The 24593-nt window shown below is 50.6% G+C and overlaps 1 protein-coding gene across 3 annotated transcripts in view; it reads left to right on the top strand.

Moving 5' to 3' along the window:
• The first annotated feature begins 2235 nt into the window (after nucleotides 1-2235).
• RGS10 (regulator of G protein signaling 10) overlaps nucleotides 2236-24593 on the top strand; it is a 36334-nt gene continuing 13976 nt past the window's right edge. Inside the window, exons 1-3 of one of the 3 annotated variants that reach the window (XM_025880552.2) lie at nucleotides 2236-2384; nucleotides 13925-14043; nucleotides 15249-15335. In XM_025880552.2, coding sequence (XP_025736337.1) covers nucleotides 2336-2384; nucleotides 13925-14043; nucleotides 15249-15335 — 255 coding nt within the window. In that variant the 5' untranslated portion in view covers nucleotides 2236-2335. The other 2 variants (XM_073904125.1, XM_025880553.2) reach the window with 2 other exon arrangements.

The following is a 24593-nucleotide window of genomic DNA, read 5'->3' on the forward strand; positions in this document are numbered from 1 at the left end:
TGTGTGTGTGTGTGTGTGTGTGTGTGTGTGTGTGTGTGTGTGTGTGTTCTTTTGGCAAGCTTTAGGAACCCTGAAGCTCTATACTTGTATATTTGGTCTTTTCTACAGTGCCTGTTGAAAACTGACTTTTGGATCTTTAGATACTTAAAACAGATATTTAAAACAACTTCACCCAGACAGTCTCTTAATGTTCCAAAGCAGAAATTCTAAACTGTGTACATTAAACCTTGACCATGGTCTTTATTTTTGAACTCACCATCTAATATGCTAACAGGACAGTGAAAGTGGTTTGAAGCTGGGCTATTTTCCCCCTATTTCAGAAAGGCCTAGCCGCCTTCTTAGCTCAGGAGGCACTCATGGGTATGTCTTAGGCCACTCTCAGGGCATTTCAGGACACTTGTGGGGCTGGACCTGGCAACTGGCGTATTTAGCTATGCCTGATACTTACCCACTGTGCCAGTCTCGTTTCCTGTGTTAGGATTACCTGTCATCTTACCTGTAATTTGGTCTCTGGGATGGTTTTCTGGGGAGATCCACAGCGCAGATACCCTCTGCAGTGCTTCGAGAATGTAGCAACCTCATTTGGATCCAGGACTCTGCCTGAGTTTCAAAGCCCTGCTCTTCCAACCGGGGAAGCTGCCGCCTGTGGTTGCAGTATGCTACAAAGGGTGTGGAAGCAGGTGGGGAGCCCACCCCCAGAGTACGCCAAGGACAGAAGGAGGCGTTTTTTAAATTGAGCTTTTCTGCTGGGTTCTAAGTTTGTTCCTGGTCCCCGTAGTGACCATCCTCCAGGGAAGCTCAAAACCCCGGTAATCTTCACTATCTTCAGGAGCCAGAAAAAGCTCTCCTGGCAGCAGGGGACAGTGGGTGCTCAGAAATACTCGGGGGAAAAGTGGCTTTGAGAGGGCAAAGGTAGGGCCAGAAACAAGAAGCAACCACAGAAGGCCAGCGATGGGGTGGAATTGGGACGGAGCGGGTGGGTAGAAGAGGGAGAAAAAATGAGCAGAACGGGCCGCTCAGAATAGAAGATATAAAAGAAAGTGCCAGCTAGAGAAAACACTGCAAAAGGATGGGTGGCAGGGCCCGACGACTGGGGAACGGTTTAGAAAAATAGCAATTAGCACAGCTAAAAATAAAAGACCAATTTGGAGACAAAGCCAGATACACAAGGAGAGAAATAAGACTCGCCAGAAAGACAATTCTTCGCAAACCGAACGCTCAAGAAAATGAGGCTAATGACACCCCCTTGGGGGCTGCTTTGCACAGAAATGAGACAATAGATAGAGGGGGGCGCGCCGCGCTGAGCAGGTGACTGGTGGTGGGAGAGGAGAAATCAAGCCGGAGTTCAGTGTGGACCTGAGTGACTCCGAGAGTTGAGCTAAAGGCCCTGCCGGAAGCTGTACCACGTGTCCCCAAAGTTAGAGAAGTGTCCCTAACCAGTCTCTGTGCGGGGCAGAGGCATCTCTCGGCGCTGGAACCCTAAGGGTTCCTGCAGAATTCCACCGAGGCAGGCCCCTGGAGCCTCCAGGCCACGGGGAGAAGGCATCCAAGTTCACCCGGCGCCCGCGCAGCGCAGCTCGGCTCGCTCCCCGCGGCACGGACCCTGGCCATGCCCCACCGGCTTTCGCGGCCGTGGAACGGCCGGGCAGCCACGGAGTGGAGGGGCGGGCAAGTCCGGGCCCGCGGGGATCCTGGATCCCGGGGGCGAGGAGGCGAAGGCCGTGGGCCGCGTCCGGGTTTTGCAGAACCTCGAGGCCTCGGCTTCCGCGTCCGTGTAGCGGGAGGGGACCCCGGCCTGCCGCCTCCCGAAGGCGCACGGAGCCACGGAGCGCGGTGCGCCCGCGGCGCCGTGCCCATTTCTCGCGGCTGCAGGAAGAGGGCGGGAGACCGGGATGGACGCCGAGTCTCGAGGCGGGCGGGGCGGGGCCCTGGGCGGCTGCTTTGGCGACCTCCGCGGGGGCGGCGGGGGGGCCCCCGGGGCGCGCGGCTGCCCGGGCAGGGTTCCTAAGCCACGGGCGGCGCGGGCTCCCTCCAGGCCAGTGCACTCCATCCCGAACGCGGGGCCGGGCCTCGACGTTTGGTCACCCGGGGCCGCCCTGAGCCACCCGGGCCCCTGAGGCTGCACTGCTGGGCCCCCGCCGGCGCGGGCGGGCAGGGCGCACGGAGCGCGCCACGCGGCGCCTGGCGGTGGGGAGGGCGGCGGGGCGAGGGCGGGCGCGCCGGGGCGGTGCTGAGCGGGCTCCTCCTCCTGCTCGGCCTCCTCCTCCTCTCGGTCCTCCGGCTCAGCTGCCGCGCCGCCCGGCTACTCCTCCTTCCTCCCCGGGCGACCGCGGCGATGTTTAACCGCGCCGTGAGCCGGCTCAGCAGGAAGCGGCCGCCGTCAGGTAAGCGGCTCCGGGCCCCGCGGGCTGGGGATCGGGCGCCCGGAGGAGCCGCTTCTGCCGACACTGCCCGCCCAGGGTCCCGGGCATCCTTCCCTCCCTCCTGTGCTCGGGCGCGGCTTGGCGATCCCACCTGGCGAGGGTCCCCGCGGACCGCGCCGCTTCTCCTCGCTCCGTCCGGCGTCCCTGCGGTCGCAGCCGCGGCGGGAGCGCAGAGCCCCGAGCGGCGCTGCGGGGGGAAGTTTGGAGAAAAGGGGGAACAACAGGAGTTTTCTTTTTACTGATGGTCTGGGAGAAAAAAGGAGATCCCATACACCCCCAAACTTTGGAGGGAGTACGGGCTCTAGATCCGAAAGCAGAAAGTCGCGCGGGCTCCTTCCCTTCTGGAGTTCTCTGCCTCTCTCCGCTGCGGGCGTTGGTGCGAACGATGCCCGCGCAGCGCCCGGAGCAGGCAGGGCTGGACCCCCGGGATCCGACTGGCAGCGGGGCCCGGGCCGCCCGGCGCCTTCAGTTCTGCGCTGCGGGGCCGAAATATGGGGCCGCCGAGGAGGGTGAACACCAGGGTGGAGAAGGCACATCTGTAGTTCGCGCCAGGGGAGCGCTGACCTTACCGTGGGTGGACTCGGCTTGGCTGTCACAATGGACCAGCCTGAGGCACAATTTGGAGCAATTCGGTAGGACAAAGAATCCACGGTGAAGATGAGACCATGCCTTTGATGCCAGCCACCTTACCCTTTTCGTTCACAGTTGTGGCTATGCTCCTTTGAGCTCTCAATGTGGGCCCAGGAATCTGTTCACCCAGTTCTGTGTTCTCTCTCCACCCTTAGGGGCCAGCCTGTGAGATAGGTACTGTTAAGGCTACTTTCCAGAAGAGGGAACTGAAGCGGGGAGCTGTTAGTTACCCTGCCCCAAGTCACATTTAGGGGGTGATGGAGAATCTTTGAAACCCACGTTGGCCTGACCGTGGAGTTCAGAGGCTTTTCTGCTGCCTTCCACTAGCAGACTCACTTCTTCCTAGTGCTAGGAGTCTGGACATGTTGGTCAGTGTCCTGTTTTCCCTGAATATCATATTTTATGAGGGACATTGCATTAAGAGGATGGACTGGGACCAGACCGGCTGGGACCAAATCTCACCTCCACCGCTGTGAAAACTTCGAGTTCTGTGCAAATGAGGATCTGCAAAATGGGAATAAAACAGCTATCCCTCTGTGAGCCCTTAAAGAGGGAGCTGGTTTCCTGTCCATCAACTGATGCAAATCATTGTGTTTAATACTCAGGACACCCGTAATAAAGTAGGACTTCATAGGGTCATTGTAAAGAGCTTATATTTGTGTCAGTGGGCTTTGTACATCTTGCTGTGTTGTCTGTGGGTCAAAGGATTGCTTCGGATGTTTCTTTTAGCCGTTCCCTTTTGGTGGCTCTTCACAGGCCTGTGGAGCTGTAGTCAGAGCCTGGACTCAAGTTCAACTCCTGGTTCCCACCCTGACTCTATCATTCAGTGACCTTGGGCAAGTTTCTGATCTCTGAGCCAATTGCTAAATTATCGGGAAATTTAAGAACTGGGTGCTAAATCACAGATAGCCTGAAATTGGCTCTTGGTGGATATTTTTACCATGGAAATGGGCAAATGCTAAAGATCAAGCTTTTTTTTTTTTTTTTTTCTAGGAGAGCTGGTTTACTGACACACCTCTGTGTCTGTTTTCCCATCTATAAAGTGGGTTTCATAGAGTCCTGGGATTAGACACACCAGAACATATGAAGTCCCTAGTGCAATGCCTGGCACGTAATAAATGAGTAATAATGGTTGGTTTCCCCCTTTCATATTATAAACAGAGCTGCTCTGAACATCTCTGCCTGGTTATTCATTGCTTTGCAATGTTTTGGGGCATCCCTGGTTTGGGGGGTGTTATATGGGTGAGGGTTGTACCCCAGAAAGATGGGCAATTTGAGGACACTCGTGGAGTGTACCTCTTTTGGGGCAGCCACTTTTCAGCCTTACGACATGGGATTAGGTGACAGATAGAAAGATTAGTAGCTAAGTAAGCATCATGGTTTGGTATTGGGTGCCTGGCCTCCAAGAGCCCAAACGCCATTGGATTTTTAGGTTTAAAGTGTACCCCACTGATGGGAAAGGGCAAATGAGGCCCTGCCTTTTGGGCATCACCATCCAGCAGTGAGAAAAGGAGTCAAGTGAGAAAGGGAATGTGGGCCCCAAGGCAGAGGTACTGGGAAGTTAGCCAAGCGATCCATGGGACCCTGTACTACATTTTTATTTGGTAACTCTAAATTATTTTTCCTAAACTGGCTCTCCAAATTGTATAAGCTTCCAGCCCTACCAGTGGTGGATCCAGCCCTGCAGACTCCTGATATGGACCCAGCCGCAGTCCTGCCTCCCAGAACCTTCTACTGTCTAGACTTTCCTTGCTTTTCAGCAAAACCTTATTGGAGACCATGTCTTCAAGCTCAGAGTTTGGAGTTCCTAACCCCTAATTCCAAGGTTCAAAGTGCAATTCCCTTGTTTTTCCTTTTGGAGATTTCTCAAAGTGTGTTCATGAACCCACTGGGAGTGCGAAGGGGGTGGATAAAATGCAGCTTTCCAGGCCACACCTGGACCCACTGATTCAGTCTTGGGAATCTGAGGTGGAAGGGAGAGTAAGCTGCATTTTCAGTAAGTGCCCAGGTTGATTCTTATGCCACTGAAGTCTGTCTGCCCACCCCCTCGCCCCGCACGACGGCTCACACTGTTGATGGTAATCGTGGTGCCACTCACCTGGAAAGCAAAGCCAAGGCCACAGCCTTCCCGCTGTGAGCAGACTGAGGGGTGACCCGCGGAGGGAATCCCCACCCTGCCAGGCAGGCCTTGGTCCTCCCCTGGGGGTCTGTTGTATATTATCCCATTAAACCGTTGGGACCAGTTTCGGATTTATTGCTGGGCTTAAGTTTTTATTTAAAGATGACAGTCAACATAGCAACTTAATGTCTTTGTTTTAACAACCCAGCAGCGAGCGGGGCAGTCTTGGCCTCTGGGGAAACTTTCTCTGCGGAACATCACAGGCCCGACTGTGGGTTCAGGGAGAGCAGCTCAGGGACAGAGAGGCCGGGCTGGGCTGAGGGGTTGTTGTTTTAGACCAGCGTGGTCAGCCCATGAGCCGACTGAGTCCGTGGTGTCAGCTCTGAATGCCACCAAGAGCACCCTCTAGACAGGTGGGTGTCAGGTGCTGCTGGAGCTCTGTTTGCCTTCATTGACTTTGTATGTGATTGACATCTCCTTCCTGCACTGTTAGAAATTTGGCGAACCTGGCAGGTGCCTGGTGGGCCATTTCCTGGGGCTTCCTGGGTGGACTTAGGCACATCCTCTGCTGTGCTTGAGTAATCCCCTCCGCCCAGGGCGCCGGGCTCAGAAAGTTGCTGTTTAAATTGTACTAAATTTCCTCTTGCTGGTTGTCTTCTGCTTCCCCCAGATAGCTCTCCTCTGCTGCAGCCCTAGAGGGGCGGTGGGGGCAAAGGGGGCCGCGGGAAGGCGACAGCAGCAGCTCCCTGATAAGAGTGGTCAGGAGACATCCCCCGCGGGGGGAACAGCCCCTTGCAGACATCCGGGGACTCATTTCCCTTCTAAGCAAGTTCCCATCCCTCCAGGGCCTTGCCGAGGGCCTGCGGGTCAGCTGTGCTGTCCCCTCTGCGCAGCGCTCAGGGACCCCTCCTCGGGCCTGCCTTCTCTCCCAGGCGCAGCCCCCCTGCTCTCACTCTGCCCGTGGGGGCTGCGCATTCCCACTTCTGCCCCTTTGCTTCCGAGGGTGTCCTCTGTCCTGAGTCTTCTCCCACAGCTGGGTCTCCCCCTGCCTCAGCAGGGCCGCTCTCCCCAGCCTCCTGCCTCCCTCCCTCTCTGCCCCCGAAATGCAGCCTGTTTTTTCTCTCCCTGGACAACTGTAGAGGCCACCAAGGGGCAGGGACTTGTCCGGAGCCACCTATTTCAGAAGGGACAGACCAGAGAACTCAAATCTCTGACCCAAGCCCAGAGCTACCTGCATGAGTTCACACAGTATCCATTTAGTTCTCTTGTTAAGATATATTTAGAGTTTAAAATATATATATTTTATTCATATATATATATACATACATATATATATATGAATATGGAGCTGACAACTTTTCTCTTTCCTCTCCTCCTGCCCTTTCTTCCTTTACCCTCCTCTTTTCCTTTCTCCAGCCAGGACATTAAAAACAACGCCACCATCAACCATCTTTATCATTCCATGAATGAAAGGGCATGTGAACACCCCAGAGAGTAAAGACAGAATCTCATGTAAGGAAATGTCCTGATCCACCAGAATTTTCTAGAGGTTGCTGTGTCCGGGGAGAGGCACTGGGTGGCTGAGGGACAGAGCTGACAGCAAGCCCTGCTCCCCCCTGTGCTCCCACTGTGTCTCTTGAATTTTTGACCATGTAAATAAATATAATGATCTCTTTCCTAAAAACAACCCAAGGCCGCCTTGACGGTATCAAGACAGCTTAAGTGGTAACTATTTCCTTATCTTTATTTTCATTTCTTCATGAACCAGTGAAAAAAAACTTCATGCCAGCCTGTGGCATTGTGGGCAGATAGCCATGTGGGAACTCCTGGTCTCATCTTTTCAATTAATTTTAAGTTCTGTGAGAAAAAGGGCCCCGCCTTTCACTTCTTGTGTCTGTCACCGCCCTTCCCTTCCCAGGCGCTGCAGCCAGAGGGCTTGGGGCTGAGTCCCACCTTGTCCCCTTCTTTGCTTGCTCCTCGGAGCATGTCGCTTAACCTCACTGTACCTCAGTTTCCCCCTCTGTAAAATGGACCCCCGATGAGCCCGACCTGGGCAGGTCGCTGTGAGGTGGAGACGAGATCTATAGCAAGCGCTTAGGCAGCTATTTTGACAGCGGTCCTGCTCGCTGTCTCGCCCCCAATCTATCAGAAAACATCCATCAATGTAAACGTGAACATGAGCGCCAGACATGGCGGACCGCAGGGAAGACACAGATCCTCCTCAAGAAATGCACAGTCCCGCTGATGCTGGAGGGAGAAGGTCACTTGCCCACCCGGCCGTAGGGGCCCCGGGGGAGTGAGGGCACATCTGTGCACAAGTGTCAGGCCTTGGGGGAGGTGGTGGGTAGCACAGGCCTCTGGGAAGTGAAGGGAATCAGGACAGGGTCTTCATTTTCACCCCCAGGGTAGAGCTCCTGGGTAATTTTATTTTTTTCTGGGCCTTTGCCTAGAAAGTAGAGATTCTAGGGAGGCTACAAATAACAGTCTGGCGTTCTGATTTCCTTCCCTCTGGTAGAAACTGGAAGCCAGTGGCCATCTGTTGTTTAGTCCACTCAAAAGAGGATGTGGAGTCTTGTTTTTCCTCCAGATTCAAGGGTGCTCAGGAGCCCCGCAGCCCCCGGCCTGTCTCCCACGAAGCGTCTCTGAGAAGGCAGTGGGTTCCTGGGCTTCGTGAGAATCCTCAGGTGGACCCCAGAGCATGGAACGTAAGGACTGGCCCCCACCCCCCTTGGGCAGATGTCCTCAGCTTGCCCACCGCCCAGCCGACAGCGGCGCAAGGCAGGGGCTTGGGAGGAGAGTGGAGTGTAGACACAGGGACACAGGTGCCCTTGGGAGGCCCCGCCTGAGCCCTTGGCTTTCTCTGAGGTCTCTGGCTTCTTGTAAAAAACAAAAAAATGCCATGATGCCTTTTCGGAGTCCAGCCAGCCCTCTGTAGCCTGCTTGCCTTCTCTGGTCTTTAATGCTTGCTATTATTATGATCATTTTAAAACTTTTTCGTTTTTATTATTATATTCTGCTAATTGCACTTCACGCAAAACTCCCCACCGAGGGAATTGCATCCTTGAAGGGTAGTTATTCTCAGAAGTTAGATACTGGAGCCGATAAACACTTAAGTAATATTTAGATAGAGCGTTTCCATGACCCACTTTCTCCGGAACCTTACATAGATCACCAGTTGTAACAAACTGATTCTCTGCTTCTAAGTTTGGATGACTTTTTTTTTTTTTTTTGGATGACTTTTTAAAAAAAAATGTAAAATGTTTGATGTGGTATAGTTGATATGAGGTTTTAAAGATTTTATTTATTTATTTGGGAGAGAGACAGGGAGGGGAGGGGCAGAGGGGGAGGGAGAGGGAAAGAATCTCAAGCAGATTCTGTGCTGAGTGTGGAGCCCACCACAGGGCTCCATCTCACAACCCTGAGATCCTGACCTGAGCTGAAATCAAGAGTCGGACGCTTAACTGACTGAGCCACCCAGGTGCCCCTGATGTGAGGTTTTAAATAAGGTTCTTGGGGTGTGCACTTTTCCTTGAATATTTATGGGAGTATGGTGTGTGTGTGTGTGTGTGTGTGAGTGTGTGTATGTGTTGCACCAAACTGCTTCAGAATTTAGAGTGAACATTTCGGCCTCTTCCTGGGCTTGAATGTTTGGTTTGTTTTCTTTAATAATGCTGTAAGTTTTGGGGGTACTTAGGATAGACTCTTTGATAATGTACGCTGACTCTGCTTTGAGGAAGTTGGGTATTGAGATTTTACTAGGACACTATTTCACTTGGGAATATTGTCTATGCAGGATCATTATCCAGACCTTCCTGCAGACTAATAGCAGGAATCCATGCTGTAGGCCTTCGGTTCCGATGAGTGTTACAGATGCCTTTTGAGTATGGATTTCCAAGGAATTAATGTCTGGAGAAGGTCTCTGGTAGATATGACATCATAGCATCTATAAATAATGCATTACGAAATACGCTGCAAGCAACCAGCCTCAGCCATCTGTATCTTTGAAATAATGGCTTTTGCTGAAGTCAGAAACCACACAGAACAGCATAAATGTAAATGGAAAACGTATGTACATTGTGTTTGCATGCTAGATGATTCTGGCCCGGTCTGGTGTGGGTTTTTGTTTGCACTGAATTCCCTCTTGGTTTTCCCAGTCTTTTCCCACGGTGCAGTTTTTGTCTTTCTCTTCAAGGCCGTTGTGAGTGTGAAGACCAGCAGTTATCAAAAACAAAAATGACAGTAGAGTCTCGTGATAAAGAGCGTGGGCTCTGGAGCTGTGCTTGGAGCACGGTCCCCCCCTTTCCTAGCTGGGTGACCCTTGCAAGTTCCTGTGCCTCATCTGTGCTTCGTCATCTGAAATGGGGATAATATTAAGCACAGGGTCATTGTGAGGTATGAATGATTTAAGCCACAGAAAAAGCTTGAAGCTGTCCCCGGCACACTGTAAGCAATGTGTAAGTGTTCGCTGTTGTTATTAGCTAATGACAGATTAATCTGAATATAAATTTATTGAAAAATAAGTATTGTGCCTACAAAAATCTGATCTAAAATGCTTTAAAGACCTCAGGAGGTTAAAAATTTTTTTTCATTGTAAAGATATTTTATAGGTAAACTAAACAAGACAAGATAAACAGAGCTGGACAAAATTGAAACAAATGTTGTCACCGATAGTTCCTTACTAGCTTGAGTGATCTTAAAGCTGCTAGAAAAGTACATTTGACTTCTTTTTCCTCCTATGCATTCCAAGCTTACCTTCTTGTGTTGTAATCCATCTAAAATGTCAATTTTTATCAATGAAAAAACAAAGAATATTATACCTTTATGGCCCCAGGTACCAGGAGTTGGGAAGCTAGGAACTCTTGGTTTTGCTTTATTCTTAAGTTCAGAAGTAAACCTGCATACTATAGAGAAAAGTTATTCCTTTTTCTTATAATTGCTGGACTGATTGTAACATTTAAGGTGAACTTGTCTTAGGAAGCCTTTACTTACATGCATTGAGAAGTAGTGAAAGTCTCCTGAGTGGGGGGACCCTGAGTAATAGAAATGACCCGACTTGAGGGGTGATCTCTAGGGCAGTGCCAGTTGGGGGGGGCCTCTGCTCAGTCTCTCTGGAGGTCAGGAGCATGACTTGGAAAAGAGATACACCATTAGGGGCGCCTGGGTGGCTCAGACAGTTAAGCATCTGCCTTCGGCTCAGGTCATGATCCCGGGGTCCTGGGATCGAGCCCCACGTGGGGCTCTCTGCTCAGCGGGAACCTGCTTCTCCCTCTCCCTCTGCTGCTTCCCCTGCTTGTACACTCTCTCTGTGTCAAAAATAAATAAAATCTTAAAGGGCGCCTGGGTGGCTCAGCCGGTTAAGCGGCTGCCTTCGGCTCAGGTCATGATCCCAGGGTCCTGGGATTGAGTCCCGCATCGGGCTCCCGGCTCAGCAGGAAGCCTGCTTCTCCCTCTCCCTCTGCCTGCCTCTCTGCCTACTTGTGCTCTCTTTCTCTCTGTCAAATAAATGGATAAAATCTTTTAAAAAAAATCTTAAAAAAGAGAGATACACCATTAAATGAATGGAGTTTGCAGATGTGGTTCTATTTAGAGCTATCTATCTGTATCAATAACAATCAATAAGGATTAAGGAAAAAAAGCATAGCCAAAAGCTTTTATCAAAATTGAAAGGCAATCAGGAAGTCATGGAAAAATTCAAAACAATACTTCTGGGAAAAGCAAAAACACATCAGAGTGTGGGAAAAAGATAACCACGGTAAGAATGGTGGGGGCAGAAAGTGGGCAAAAAAGGCAAGAAGGAATTTGTCTTTATCAAGGGCACCAAAGCCAGACACCAGTGGCCATGGCTGTGGAGAGTAGCTGCATCTTGGTGGACTTCCTGAGCCAGACCTAGAAATTCTGTGCCCTTCTGTAACAGTGTGGGAGTCGATGTATTTCATTACTCTCGATGGCAGGGAGATGGTAGCCCAGCCGAGAACTGAGAGGAAGGGCCATTTATTTGCCAAGTCCCGTGTTCTGGAGGAGCCCCTGGGGTTCTGTGGAGGTGGGCCTGGGAGGGACAGTCACCTTCACTTTGAAGTCCCAATACTGGTTCCATAGAGCAGTTCTTTAGTTGGGTCACCTTGGGTAGGTCATTTACCCTCTGAACCCCTTATTTTATCCTCCAAAGGTTTATTTCCCAGTCTATAAAATAAGGGGACAAGACCAGACTAGTGGTATTGAGTTATAACAGTCTTTGATCAAATGAAAGCTGGCACAGAAATCTAATATGCAAAATGATTGGAGTATGAATTAAGGGTTGGGGGAGGTGGCAACTATCAAATGGTGGGGCCAGATATCTTATCTCCCATTTTGCTTAAATGGGAATCCACCAAGTGCATTTATTTGCAAGAGAGCGTAGCAGCAAAAACCCAAATGTGGTCTGGTTTATTATTGAGAAGAATGTCAGGAGCTTTGGAACCCTTTCAGACCAAGGTTGAAAACTTATGGGCAAAGTAGGTGGTGTGTGACAGCAGGAGAAATTTGTGGCTGCCTAAGACTGTTCCTGGGAGCGGCCCACTTGTGTCTCCGCATGTATTTATGTCAGAGGAGATCTGCTGAGGGAGGGCAGCAAATTGTCAAGCTGTATTCACGAACAGGAGAGTAAATTGGCGAAATGCTTGGCAGAATGAACCCTCTCGCAGAACTTTCTTATAATGGTGATCTCTTGATTCGATTTGTACTTTGTCGGGAAGAAACTCAGTGTTCAGAGGCTTGCCGTTCTAGCATTTGCAAAGAGAGCAGGGAACTAATGTAATATCCACGGACTGAAGATGCACTCTAGAGAAGCATCAGGTCCATTTGTGTTGTGTTTGAGCGAGTTTGCTTCTCGATGGAAGGAATAGGTTTGTCCCAGATCATTCTCTTACGTGCTCATTACGTGCTTACATTCTCACCGGTGCGTATTGAAACACAGTCCCCAACCCTTCACGGGGCTTCTGGCTTCTGCTTTTTAGTCCCAGTCAGCCAGCGAATGTCTAAAATCCAGGTAGTTCTCCCAGATGCTGGGAGACAGGGTCCCAGCTGCTTGAGAAATTAACACGTGCGTTGGACCCCCAATAGAACATGAAAGATCATGCAAGCTGAGTTCCTGTTAAGGCCAATGTATTCAGATACAACTTTCTTCCAAAAACATTTTAACCTGTATGGCATCCTAGCTGTTTGCAGCAATTAATATTCATAGGACTTTTTTCATTTATCCTTTTCAAATGGTTTGCTTTGCTGATTTTTTAGTTAAAAGCGTATTTTCTCCTACATTCAAACTTTGCTTTATAGAAACAGGTTTGTACCTTTAAATGAAAAAAGGCAATGGAGAAAAAGTATTAGCTATGAAAAGAGTTCACTTGATAAATCATTATTTAGGCAAGAGAGAGGAACTAACATTTGTTGAGTCTACTGTGAGCTTCTAGATGCCTGATGTGCTTCCCCTTTTAGTCTTTTGGATAACCAGCCAGATAGGAGGATTAGCTTTATCTTGCACACAGAATTTTGCCCCTTACCACACAGTTTGAATTGCCTAACTGGGTTTGGAACCTGGGCCCACCCGAAGTGACATTCCATGGTTTTTTCCCTTGACTCCAGGAAGGGGCCGAATTCTGTAGAATGAGGCATGTTGTGTTGTCACTTGCTCACAGCAAGTAGTCAGAGTGTGTTAGTTGGAGGTCCCCTGCCCCCTTTCCTTTAGTCAAGACACTTTTCAGGTGTCTTGAGGAAGAGAAGGCAACAGATGTGCGAGTACAAAGATTCATTCAATCTACACACATAGTAACGGTGTGATGCTGAACCATATTGGAGGCAAAGGAAAAATCAGTAATACCGATCCTGTCTTTATTTACAATTTTGGTATTTTGTTTGTTTTGGAATTTTTTAGGATTTTATTTATTTATTTGATGGAGTGAGAGACAGAACAAGCGGGGTGGGAGGCAGAGAGAGAGGGAAAAGCAGGCTCCCCACTGAGCAGGGAGCCCAACATGGGGCTCGATCCCAGGACCCCAAAATCATGACCTGAGCCGAGGGCAGACACTCCACCAACTGAGCCACCCAGGCGCCCCATGTTATGGAATTCTTTGCACATTTTGATTTTTCAAAATCTTGCATGAAAATACCATTTATCTTGATGCCTGAGTTTTTTAGCAACCCCCTGAAACCTTGCACCTGCAGCCAGTGTCTCCCTTTTCCCACCCTTGGCCCAACCCTGGTGCAAACTTTTATTGATGTGCCAAGCAATGAGCTACATGTTGCCGATACAACATAAAGATATGCAGAAGCTTTTAGACTAGTGCGTCAGTCATGCAAATCATCACAAGACAGCACGATAATTACAAGACTGTGCACAAAGTGTAATGGGGAAGCAGCTGCCATTGTGTCAGGGTCCTGGGGAGGATGGTCTGAGTGAGCCTCGAGGGCTGCCTGAGGGTTGGCCAGAGGACACGTGGGTGGGGGAAGGATGGATGGAGAGTGGTGGGCAAGGACACGGCCCTCTTGTCATTGCTCTAAGCCTCAGTTTTCCTCAGCTGTAAGATGGAGGAAATGGCAGTGCCTCCTTCCTAAGGTTATCATCGGGACTAGAACGAGTTCCCCGTGTTAAGTGCCTGGAATAGATTCTGGCACATAACCTGTATTAGCCACAGTGGTGATGACGATGACCATTATTTGCAGATATTTTTACATGGAAGTATCTTTGGACCACATACCCAGTCTGAACTTTGCTTTGCAGACATCCACGGCAGCGACGGGAGTTCCAGCAGTAGCCAGCAGAACCCCAAGAGCACAGCCAAATGGGCGGCCTCTCTGGAGCATCTGCTTGAAGACCCAGAAGGCGTGAAAAGATTTAGGGTTTGCCTTTTTCATTGTTGACCGGGATCGATGCAGCACATGAAGAAGTGTAGACACCTGTGGGGGAAACACAGGCTGGTTTTTCACTGTGTGTGTCCCAACCTGAGAGTAAGGACTTCTCACTTGCCATGGCCAAGGTGGAGACGCTCTCCCGGATAGCCTTGGACCAGAGCTGAGCGGCACGCACAAACTGTTTCTGGTTTTTACATAGTTGGATGGGAGGGGGAGGCAGTGATGGGAAAAGAGGCACTTTGCTCATTGGCAGAATCCACAAAGAATTTCTAGCTCTGTGACACCTGGGAGGAGGTGGTCTGGGTCTCTCTGATGTGAAGGTTGGTTCTCTTGTGTCGGGGATTCTCGGGATTCGTTATTAACCCTGTGAGAGAGGTGGACAACAGCTGGAGAAATGAAGTTGAACTCCAGGAGGAGGGCTGATGGATGGGGCGTGTCGGCGCTGCCTAGAAAGAACTGTTTTGGGTAGCAGAAACCCTAGGTGTCAGAAGAACCACATGTGAATTTCGAGAATCCCCCGTATCTGCCTGAGTCCCACTGCCTTCTGTCTTTAAGTCTTGGCTCAGGTCAGCATAAGCCCTGACGCTGTTGGTCCCTGTTGCAGCGCCGAGGGAGGGGGTGTCCGGCTGGACTACTAACATTCCTGGACCCTAGGCCACTGGGAGCACCATCTAGATCTCGGGAAGGACCCTATTCTGCGCACAGCGGGATGGCGGGCTGTGCTGCTAACCCCCAAACAGCTGACAAAAGAAAACACACCTCCAACTTAAAATAGTTTTAATCATGACATTTTTAGACATGCTTAATATTTTTTTTTCTTTTGTTTAAAAAAAATGGGCCTGATTTTAGAGGAATGTACTTTGTTTAAACACTGTCTGGAAGGAACTAATATATCTCCCACTTAAATTTACTCTTTGGTAATTTATTGTCGTCTTAGACTTGTGAGGAGATTCCTGCTTCATTTTTACTCTTCCTGACGATGTCCAAGTCATTAAGTTCAAATGCACATGAAATTCTAGCTTTAACACTAAACATACGCTTTGTTTTTCAGGATGGAGTTTTCAAAGGGCGATTGAACCATACTCATTAGTTTCATTTTGCCAAACCAGCCCTTGAGGGAAAATGCATTCTTTCTTTCTTTCTTTCCTTAAAGTGGAATACTGCTTGATGTTTTTTCTTCTGTTTATCCATAGGAATTTTTAAAAAAGGAATTCAGTGAAGAAAATGTTTTATTTTGGCTAGCATGTGAAGACTTTAAGAAAACACAGGATAAGAAGCAGGTATGCCTTCCAGTCTGTGATCACGTTCTTGATAATTTTTTCCCCCTCTCATTATAAAGTTACAGCTGCCTTTCCAATAGACTTTGAAACTGCCTAAAGAAATCTGAGCCATATTGGATTTGGGGAAAGACTGAAGCTTCAAATTGGGTATCTTGTGTTGATCAAATATTAATAATTTAAAAAGTGTGTCAATTTTAAAAAAAATATTTTATTTATTTTTGAGAGAGGGAGAGAGAGAGTGTGCACGAGCTGGGGGGAGGGGCAGAGGGAGAAGCAGACCCCCTGCTGAGCAGGGAGCCCATTGCAGGACTTGATCCCAGGACCCCGGGATCATGACCCGAGCTGAAGGCGGCCTCTTCACTAACATCCAGGCACCCCAAAGTGTGTTAATTTTTAAATGGAGCTGTTCAAATGGACAAATAGTTAAAGTAAAAATAACGATTTCTGTCATTTCGAGTTTATCATTGTGCACGATTTTTTCTTCATGAATAAGTTATGAGGATGCTTCCCCAGAGTTTGACATGTCGGCATTTTGTATGGATGTAGTAAAACAATAAACAGATGTGTGGCGATAAAAGTGCAACTTGAATCAGATAGATTGTCAATTATTCAACGTATCTTTACAAAACATCCTGTAGTTGGCAGGCGTCCCACATAGAAAGTTTCTGACTGTTCTCCTGGGTAGATGTGTGCTCTTTGCAGGAGGTAACCTTTAATTTTGATGTCAGCAGATTTTCTGTCCTTGAAGCCTGGGTGCGAGGGGAGGTGGAGGAGATTATGGGGAAGAAGGCCTATGGACTGGGTATGTTTGTGAGGCCTATGCCTGTGTATGTCTAAGAGGCTACCAGCTAAATGCCTACAGGGGCCTGTGAATAAACATGAATCCATGAAGCTTTTGGTGTGAGGCTATAGGGAGTGGTGGGGACTGGAGCCATTGTGGGTAGCCGGCCCCGCCTCTAGGAGCTGTGGCTGATTCTTTAGCTGACTTTGGGGCCTGTGGCTGTCTGGGCTTTCCGTGCTTTGAGTTCTGCCCACCCAGGTCTTCCCTTGCCCACCCTTGCCCCCAGAACCCTAAGGGGCGGGCCTTTCTTCCTAAGGCAACTTCTTCCATCTTCAGCCCAGTGCTGCCTGGTTTTCCAGAGAAGTTGGACATTTGGATTCTTAGGAATAAATGTTGGAACTAATTTGTAAAAAAATGTAAAACCTTGCCCGCCAAACAAAACACATCCATGGGCAGATGCAGTTCGTGGGCTGCCAGCTTTTGAGCCTCTGTCTCCAAAACCTGGATTCCACGAAGCCAGCGGCCGTTACGTGTTTGTAGACAACAGCTTGGAAAATGTTTGTCATTGGTGTGTTTAGAGCCTTTTCCTGACTCAGACACACTTCCCCCAAGATGGAGCAGCGGGGCCTTCCTTCTACCACCTTCCTCTCTGTGAGGTTGAAGGTGGATGCTAAGCTAGGTTCCCTTTAGCTTGAATTTCCTAAGTCAGCCTAGAAAGCCTTCCCAAGCAGGACCCTTGGCATTTGCTTCCTTTGGGCTTCTCTTCCCTGGATGACTTTGTCTGAGCCTCCCAGGTGGTGAATGGCCTCTGGGGAAAAGTGAGCAGGTGAGTCTGCCTGCCCTGGAAAGCTGGGATGCCACCCTAGAGACAGGAGTGCTCATTGTTTTCCTTCGGCCCCAGCACCCAAGACAGGGCCCAGGGGCCACTGTCCATAAATGCTGGACTGTGCAATTTGATTTGTCCAGCCTCAGGCTAAAACACTAGGCGAGAGCCCAGCAGGCAAACAGATGTCCGTTCTTCTGCCATATTCTTTATGTGTTGGGGGTGAGAGGGGCCTACAGGTCGGCCGGCCCTCCCTCCACCACTCTGCCACCACATTGTACTAATCGGGACTGAGGCCCCCCCACAGCTGAGCTGGGACTTGGGCCAGCATTCTGAGGTCCCCGGGATGCTCTCCCTGCACACCATGCTCGTGTGTCCTTAGACTCAGTTGAGTTCACCAGACCTCTGTGGAGGGCCTGCTCAGGGCCAGGCCTTGTAAAGTGTGTGGGGGACACACAGGGACAAATACAGATGAGCTTCTTTAGGGAACAGGCATGGAGAAGGAAAGCAGCTTGTTAAACAAGCGTTTGCAAGTGTGCTGAGCAGAGAAATGGGAAGTGTGGGTTCCGTGGGAGCCTAGATGGGGGTCGGTGGGGAAGCTGACACCTGAAGTGGAGTTTGGGGATGGGGGTAGCATGTGGGGAGGACAGCCTGGAGAGAAGAGCCGAAGGCAGGCCAGGTGGTGGGAGAGTGGTGCATGAGGGGCAGGCCAGTTCTTCTGGGCTTGAGGCTGGGGGGGAGGGGAGCTCACATCTGGAGAGCCTGGGAGTCCAGGTGAACACTGGAAGGCCACGGGGTTGGGTTGCCCTGGCCCATCCACAACCTACAGATAGAGCTTCCAGCCCCTCGCTGCACCCCCACCCTGACACCCAGCATATGACCCCTTGAAGGTTCGTGTCCTGAAGCCTAGAACATGCAGTGAGTGCCTCACCAGCCAGCCGCCTGAGAAGGCAGACAGTGCTGGGAAGCAAGCACGCATCCGTGAGGCCTGAGGCACCCAGACCTCATCTGGGTTATCACCCTGAGCCTCATGACTGTCCCCATCCTTCCAGATGTGTGGGCTGTGGTTTGGGAGGGCACGCAGCAGCTTGCCCACGCTGCCCGGCCTGGTGCAGACGGGGCCAGAGCGCAGACCCAGGTCTCTGACTGCGGGGCCTGTGTATTCTCCAGTGGGTCTGGCTATAGGGGAAGTAAAACCAGGAGTAAGTTCCAAAGCACTAATTTTAAAAAGTGGAGGAGGATGGAGGCAGGGGGAGAAGTGAGCCCAACCGAGTTTCACAATAAGACTCGTCCTGTCTGGTCCAGCGGGGAGCCTGTCGAGGGCGTATCTCTACAGTGAATGGAGGTGGTGGTGGAATCCATGTGACTCTTATGTTGCTTCCATTACTTTATTTATTATTTATTTATTTTTAAAGATTTGTTTATTTTAGAGAGAGAGAGAGAGAGAGCATGAGTGGGAGGGGCAGAAGGGGAGAGAATCTCAAGCAGACCCCATGCTGAGCGCGGAGCCTGACATGGGGCTCTCCATCCCACGACCCTGAGATTATGACTGACTGAGCCACCCAGGCGCCCCTCCATGATTTTAAATAGGCTCTGTGCTGGCTTGTTTTTTCATTCTTTCCCTAGGATTATCCAGCTGGATCTCTCCAGAGCACTTACAACTTCTCTGGCCTCTTGTGTGTAGGATTTCTTTATTTCCTGTCTGTACTGTCTTGTCTTCCCTCTATCACGCAGGCTCTGTGGGTCTGAGATCCTTGTCTGTCTTCACCCCACTGTATCCAAGTGCCTAGAGCAGCCTGGTGCTGTTTACTTCCCGCTCTCCCCACTCAGGTAGGCTGGCACCTGAGGACCCACCTGGGGCGGGGTCCTAGCACCCTCCCCTCCCGCTGCGGTGACGGCCCCAGGGACAGACATGTTTTCTCAGAAGCTCCAAGCAGTGGACCTGCACTGTGCCCGCCCGCTCTCTTCCCTGGCCCATGCTTCGCCAAGGGAAGGGGGAGGTCTTGACACTCTGCGTGTGCGGCAGGGATGCTGGGCTTTCGGAGGTTGGGAGGGTGACGCCCCGCACCCCCGCCCTCCTTGGGGAACCTAGGGTTGTTGTACCTTTCAGGGTGTTCATAATCAGCACACAGCTTTCAAAGCACTTCTCTCCCTCCCCAATTTCTTTATGGCTTGAAATTTTTCTGAAAAGTGCCTCTCCCCCATGAATTCATGAATTCGCATGAAAGATGGATCTGTTTTCTAAAACTGAGCAGCGTTTATGAGTGATAAAACCTCAGGAAAAGCTCCAACGAGATGTTGGGTATCCCTGAATTCATTCACTCATTCATTCATTCAGCAGCATGTGCATACTGGGCTTGTTCACTCTGTGACAGAGTGGAGATGGACATGGCAGTTTGTGCAGATTTGTAAAAACCAAGCCAGGAGTGGGGGAGGGGGAGGGGTGGGGCAGTGCAGGTTTCTTTCTTTTTTTTTAGATTTATTTATTTATTTGAGAGAGAGAGAGAGAGAGAGGGAGAATGTGCGAGTGTGGGGGGGAGGGGCAGAGGGAGAGAGAGAGAGAGTCTCAAGCAGACTCTGAGCTGAGTGGGGAACCTGACGTGAGGCTCAGTTTCACAACCCTGAGATCATGACCCCAGCTGAAATCAAGAGATGTTTAACCAACTAAGCCACCCAGGCGCCCCGCAGTGCAGGTTTCTAATAATCATAGCTCCGAGAGGGACTGGTACTGGTATTTAAATATAATGGTATCTTGCCTTTTTATAGTGTTTTAGAGTTAACAGGGTTATAGGGGAAGGGATCTATGGTATTTATGATTTTAATTACATATTATTTAACACTACAACCTGATTCAGGATTTAGAGTGTTTGAGGTTCTTATATAAAGTACTAAAGCAGGGGCGCCTGGGTGGCTTAGTCAGTTAAGCGTCTGTCTTCAACTCAGGTCATGATCCCAGGGTCCTGGGAAGGAACCCCCCATCAGGCTTCTTGCTTAGCTGCTTCTCCCTTTCCCTCTGCCCCTCCCCCAACCAACTCGTGTGCTCTTTCTCTCTTGCTCTCGCTCTCTCTTAAATAAATAAATAAATAAAATCTTAAAAAAAAAAATAAAGTACCAAAGTAAAGGTTTTCCTAAAAGGCTACAACACCATCTTCTTTATTTAAAAAAAAAAAAATATATATATATATATATATATTCAAAAATCCCCAAGTGACCCACGCTCCTTCTGGAGTAAGATGGGTTGGTGCCCTTCACACCGCAGCACCCTCCAGATTTCACTCCCCCTCTGGTTCTTGCTGTGCCTTTCAGCATGGGTTTGGCTGGGTCCAGGCTGGCCCGAGCGGAGCTCAGCTGCTCCCAGCGTGGTTTAGACCCAGCACTGGCTGGCCCTGTGCCCCTGTTCCTTCCGAGCTAACTCATCACTTCTAGATGTTATCTACCAGCTTCCTCTTGCTATAACCGAGCTTTCACTTACTTACATCCCTGTCTACTGTATTTTCACAATGAAGTCTCTTTCCTGTTTGCTGCTGAGCCAAAGGGGATGCTTCCATGTTTTTTCTTCTTGGACCATCTTGTGCTTTTCTTATTTTTATAACCTCCAGCAGCCCTCTAAAATGCCTCTCGACATGGTATTGTGTGGGCTCAGGCCTCTCGGTTCGCCTCTGCAGCTGGGGTTCACCTGGGAACCATCCCCTGGGGGCCCTCTGACCACAGCTCCCACCGGGGCATCCCCAGGCCTTCCTTTGCCACCACGGGCATTCCTCGGCCCCTCGCCTGCTTCCAGGACCCGGGACCTCCTCTGTCCCGAGTCACTCCCTCATCCTGGGGCGACACGGCCAGCAGCAGCTTCCTGCGGAAGGGGACATGGCAGGTGGACATTTAAAGATCTTGTTGAGTGAAAATGTTATTTTTTCCCCTACTCTCCCACTTCACTGATACTGTGATGGAACAGAAATGAATTCTAGGTTGACACTGCTTTAGACCTTGGAACACACCTGCCCCGTGGTCTTCCATTTTTGTTAAGAATTAGTATTTTATATGTAAACTGTTTTGTTTCTTTTGCTCTTTTCCCTCTGGATTAGCATATGTTCTTCTTTTCATCACGAATATTCTACAACTGTATAGTCAGAGGCTTTGGGAGGTTGGGGTTCATCCACCACGTGGGCGTTTTGTGGAGCCTTTTAATCTGGAAATGTGTAGTTCTGGGCAATGTTAGGTTGTTATGATTGTCGTGACTTTTGGTGACTCCTTTCCTTCCATTTTCTCCGGCCTCTTTCCCAGTGACGGCCCTCCGCCCCTGAACAGAGCGAGACCTTCACTTTTACCTCTTCCCTCCCATTTTTTTCATCTCTTTGGCTTTTGGTTCCCACTTCTCTTTTGGAGATTTCAACTTTATTTCCACATCCTTCTGTGGAATTTCTTTCTGCTTGTGTTTTCTCTAGACTGGGGCCCTGTAGTCTCTTCCTGGCGGCCGCAAGCCTGATATGCCTGTAAACCACACGTACGTCCAGTGCGCGGGGCTGGGAGGGTTTTGCTGGGGGTCCGTGGTAGAGTTCCGCTTCCCCGTTTGCTGTCTCATCCTTGCCCTCCTCGCGCATCTGTTTTGCAGCTTCCCTGAGTCGGTTTCTCTAGTGGAAAAACTCTAGTCTCTCATGGAGAAGGGATGGGGGATAACTGCTCAGGGTTGGGGGTATCAGGGCTCTGGGGGTCTAATGGCTTCTTTCTGCTGCCCTCCTTGTCCCTTCTGTCTGAGCCCCCTGATGCCCCCTGAGTTCCTGCCATTTTCGGATGCTCCTTGTTGGCACCCCCCTCCGCACCCGTGCAGGTGCACGTTTGTTGTCACGCTCTCTGCAGAGCCATCCGCTGTCCCTCCAACTGCTTTCCATTTCCTGAGCCAGTTCTCAGAAATATTCTCGCATCGTCTAGTTGATATTTTCTTTGCCTCCTTCTTTTTCTGAAGCTGATATGAATAAAGGTAGTGGCCCAATCCTTAACTTTTCTCATGTGTCCTCTCCTGCGGTCTGTCTCGGGCCGAGTGCTGGGAATGGACAAGGACTGACTGTGCAGGCACGTGAAGGAGGCAGAGTGAACTGAGTGAACAGATCTTGGTGACAGGTGCAGTGTGGGGTGAGACAGGTGTTGGGTACTGTGGCTCTCAGCTTCCTGAAGTAGAGATGGCAGGACCCATTGGCCAGGAGGGGCTGCTTTGCTTTTTGGTGTTAAGTTGGAGGTGTCTGTGGGACAGCCAAGCCCATATTTCTAGAAATCAGTTAGCTCTATGGCCAGGAGCTTGGGGAAGAGGGTTGGGCTGAAATCTTGGGAGAGCACGTGGTTAGGAAAGCATCCTCGCTAGGGTGGAAGTCTGGGAACCCCAGAATTTATGGGGGGACAGAGAGATGGGAACCTACAAAGGAGACAGATAGAAACAGGAAGGTGTTGGAGGATCCTGAGAGGGCAGCCAGGGGCCAGAGAGCAGACCAGAAGAAGGTCTGAGGGACTGAGGCACCGGCGCATGTCAGTGAGAGGCTGGGAGGTGGGCAGCAGGTGGGCGGAAGCCAGGCTGAGCAGGCCGTGGAGGGGGGCACAGGGATGATGGAGAAACAAAGTGCATGCTTTTCCTTTGAGATGTTTCAGGAAGAAGTCAGGAGTAGGGAAGTCATTAGCAATAAGGGCACGTGGAGAAGGAGGAGGTTTTTTTTTCCCGGTGGAAAAAGTTTCAGCCCCTTAATGGATGGGGGAGAGAAGAAAGAGCAGGGAGCTTTGGGATGCTGATGCTTTTGTTGTTCTTCTGGGTAGATTGCTGTGTCTTGGGCTGATATTAAGTGAATTTGCGTCCCCTCCACACGCATGCGCTGAGGGAGCAGCGCTTGAGCGCTGACTTCTGCCTGAGCATTGTTATGGCTGACGCATTACCAGGCTGGAGGGAAGGCCCCAGACTCACAGGTTATCTGGAAGAAGCTCATATGGGTGCAAACACTCCCACAGGCGGTCCTCAGGTTGATGCCAGGAGTCATCACATGGGCCCAGGGGGGATCCTTTTCTAGCACCTTCTGGACAGGCAGGGTCAGATGCCGGGCCTGTTGGCGCTCTGCAGAGCAGGTGACCTGGGGGAGGCAGGCCGGGCTGGGGAAGAGAAGCTGGCCATCCTTCCAGCTCACACCCAGAACCGTAGACCCGGGCAGCTCCACCAGTCTGGTGGTGCATGTTCTGTCCCCGTCCCGGCGGAGGCTAGAAGAGGGTTAACAGAGCGATGGAAAATCTACCAAAATAACTCGAGAGACCCGGTTCTTCTTTTTTGTTAAGAGTTCTCGGCATGGGCATCAGGCCTTCCCGTGACTAGCCTGTGGTCTGCAGTCTAAGGGTTTCCCTTTTCAGTCACGCTTCCTATTCCAGCCCAGATAAGTTCTGTGGCTGAAGCCATTCCCCTGTGTGTGTTCAGCCACGGGTGGGGGTAGCCATGCACCAGGTCGGCCCTGGACTGGGTGCCTCGGGGACCCCACACTCTTCCCAGACAGACTCAGGAGGGGTGGCTGGGGACCTCAGGGTGGGGCTGAGCCTCCCAGAGGCTAGCATATCTTCACCAGCCCCCCAACCTGCTTCCTCTCCTCCTGGCCCCTCCCACCCCCACCTCCAAGCCTCAAGCTACTCGGTACACTTCTCCTTTGCAGAACCATCCAAGATAGCCTGGATTCATCTGGAAAACATATGTGTGTGTGTGTGTGTGTGTGTGTGTGTGTGTGTATGTTCAAGGGGGAGGGGAGACCCAAAGTGATTTCTATTTCCAGAGCTCTGCATGGAGTTTGCTGATCAGACTAGTTGGAATTGTATTTTCATGAAGTATTGTTAAAACAGGAAGTGGTTTTCCAAAATTGTTCCTCACGGACAGAAGGGGTGGTGGGAATGGGGCTCGTGACTTCATGGAGCGGTGGGTCTTTGGAAAGCAGGAAACTCCAAAGTGCTGCCCTGCCTGGATCTCTGCAATGGCCTCCGGACTTGTCCCTTGGAGTAGCCATATTTAGCCTAAGATGTTCCTGTGTTGTTGAGTTGGACATCAATTAATGGTTCACAGCAATAGTTGATCCAGAAATGACACCATGGCCTGGGGTGTTGATCCCCCAGCCGGGTAGTCTTCCTGTATGGTACTGTCAAGACTTTCTTTCTGGGGAGGGGGGTAGGGTGGTCAAGCCTTGGCCTCATGGCATCTTTTGTCAACTAGTCCCTGGAACCAAAATAAGTTAAACTCCCCTCCTTTCAAGCACCAAGTATTGAAGCCTTCTGGTGGTTTCTAGAAGGCCAAATGTTTCCAGAGCCTGGGCTGTCCTGAGCCGAGCTCTGCAGCCTGTTCGGGGTCCCAGGTGGGCTCTCTGGAGACAATGGCTCTTCTCTGGGCCCCATGAAGCCCCCCTGTTCCCCCTACACCCCACATCATGGTTCCGTGGCTGCAGGTCAGAAGCATTGGTCTCCCGACTTGCTCTGTGGGTGAGGTACTAGGTGAGGCTATAATGTTCAGAGAACTGACCCCCATCTTGGCCACCAGCGAGGTGCCTCCTCTCTCAAGGAGAAAATAGAACCCTCAGGGAATGCCCTGGAGGACCAGGCTGCCTTGTGCAGCCCCAGCAAGGAGGCATGCTCTTTTTAAGACAGAGAGCACTTACCC

Source organism: Callorhinus ursinus, unplaced genomic scaffold (assembly GCF_003265705.2).
Source record: "Callorhinus ursinus isolate GAN/ISIS: 27379988/994484 unplaced genomic scaffold, GSC_fseal_2.0 scaffold20, whole genome shotgun sequence".
NCBI lineage: Eukaryota > Metazoa > Chordata > Mammalia > Carnivora > Otariidae > Callorhinus > Callorhinus ursinus.